The sequence below is a fragment of the Mercenaria mercenaria genome, chromosome 13 (assembly GCF_021730395.1).
Source record: "Mercenaria mercenaria strain notata chromosome 13, MADL_Memer_1, whole genome shotgun sequence".
Lineage (NCBI taxonomy): Eukaryota > Metazoa > Mollusca > Bivalvia > Venerida > Veneridae > Mercenaria > Mercenaria mercenaria.
This window is the reverse complement of record NC_069373.1, coordinates 46,020,688-46,022,446: the sequence shown is the minus strand read 5'-3', so window position 1 is coordinate 46,022,446 and position 1,759 is coordinate 46,020,688. Positions and strand designations below refer to the sequence as shown.

Here is a 1,759-nt window from a genome sequence, read left to right as displayed (position 1 = left end):
CTATTCCGCTGACTTGTATGGGAGCAATCATTTAAAACGAGGATTAAATAGTTCATATATCACCAACTTATTCCGAAAAACATTTCCGAACAACTATCTCCCTTACGTACGAATAATATATAAATAGGCACAAATTTCTATTTTACGGATAAAAATAATCTATATATCGGTTGATCACACGTCTCTCTCTCTCTCTCTCTCTCTCTCTCTCTCTCTCTCTCTCTCCCCCCACTCTCTCTCTCTCTCTCTCTCTCTCTCTCTCTCTCTCTCTCTCTCCCTCTCTCAGATACGCCTGCAAGAGAAAAACCTTTTAAAAGAATTTCTAAAGTCAGGATCAAATATTCCGTATATCACTGGATTGATCACACTGTTCAAAAGGTAAAAACGAAAGAAAAATTTGTATAACGATCTCTCAGAGTTGTTTACAGATTCTAAGAAACCATCTTTCAAAACTCGTGTCACATTTAAGTAGCTGGATGGTACAAACGAGATGAAAAACATTGATGACACCGTAAACATAACCAGTGTCGTTCTGTTCTTACTGGTTCCCCTTTTCTGTGTTGAAGACCTGGGTTTTGCGGTCAGAATTTTGTCTTTGTTGATTTCATCTTTCTTGAATGTTTCTTGTTTCTTTTCTATGTGTTTGTAAATTGAACCAGAATCCGGTGTGCTGCTGCACGTAGATGTTTCGGCCTCCGTTCCGCTGTTGTTACTTTTCTGTTCTTCAGTGGAATTCTGATATACGCCACTTTTATTCTTTGTGTTTTTATTATCTACTAGTTTACCAACCATTTGATGTTTCCGTTTTATTTGCTGTTTAACACGCACAGCTATGCAGATATATAAAACAGTAATTCCTATCATTGATACAAAAAATAGTAGAGTAAAGATGGTGCTATGTATCAGCGGAAGCGATGTTTGTTCCATAGCTTCTGTTATCTCACATTCAAATATTGTAAAATTATAAAGGTTATGCTTAGCTTTTCGCACACCAAACATTACTGGATTGAATATAGAAGCTCCCATGCTTAAAAGTATGCAAGAAATAAAAACATTTCTTGCTGCTTCATGTGTAAACTGCCATGAAAATGGCTTACACACTTTCAGATATCTGTCCGTGGCAATTACAAGCAACAGAGATACTGAAGTAACTGTAGGCCATGCTAGGACAAAAGGATACAGTTTGCAAAGCCAACCAATATCATTTTTATAGTCCAGCGTAAGAATGATCATATCTAGTGGAATAGCAATAGTGCAGACGAATAGATCAACTGCAGAAAGAAATATTACAAATAAACGAAATGTAGAGAGTGCAAATGTCTTTATAGATATATAAAGCACAAAAGAATTTCCAGCAATCCCAGATAAAAACAATATTAATAGAAATGTCAACAAGGGAATGCTTCGTACTATTTCTTCTTTGTTTAGTTCCTCCAAAGTTTTTGAACTATTCCCCTCGAATGTTTCCATTGCATCTGCTTAAGTATGATTTCCATTGGTGTCTTTTCATACCAAAGTTTTACCAGCACTTCCTATAAAGTATTATGATTTAATCAAATCCGTTTTCTTCACAACGTTTCCATACATAACCATATCTTGCTTTCAGATGATAGCCTACAAAATCGAAAACATCGAAGTTTAAAACGTTGAAATTGTTATAGCATGTAATTAAGATTATTCAAAAATACGAATAATTATTCAAACAACTATAAGAATCTTTCACTGGTTGCGGGTAAAGATGGGAATATTCGGCACGAGG

The 1,759-nt window shown here is 35.4% G+C and overlaps 1 protein-coding gene across 1 annotated transcript; it reads right to left on the bottom strand.

The window, feature by feature from the left end:
* Positions 1 to 282: 282 nt before the first annotated feature.
* Positions 283 to 1,026, bottom strand: LOC128547736 (alpha-2A adrenergic receptor-like). Its single transcript, XM_053520865.1, has one exon. The coding sequence runs from the start codon at positions 1,024 to 1,026 to the stop codon at positions 283 to 285; it is 744 nt and encodes a 247-aa protein (XP_053376840.1).
* Between the last annotated feature and the right edge of the window lie 733 nt (positions 1,027 to 1,759).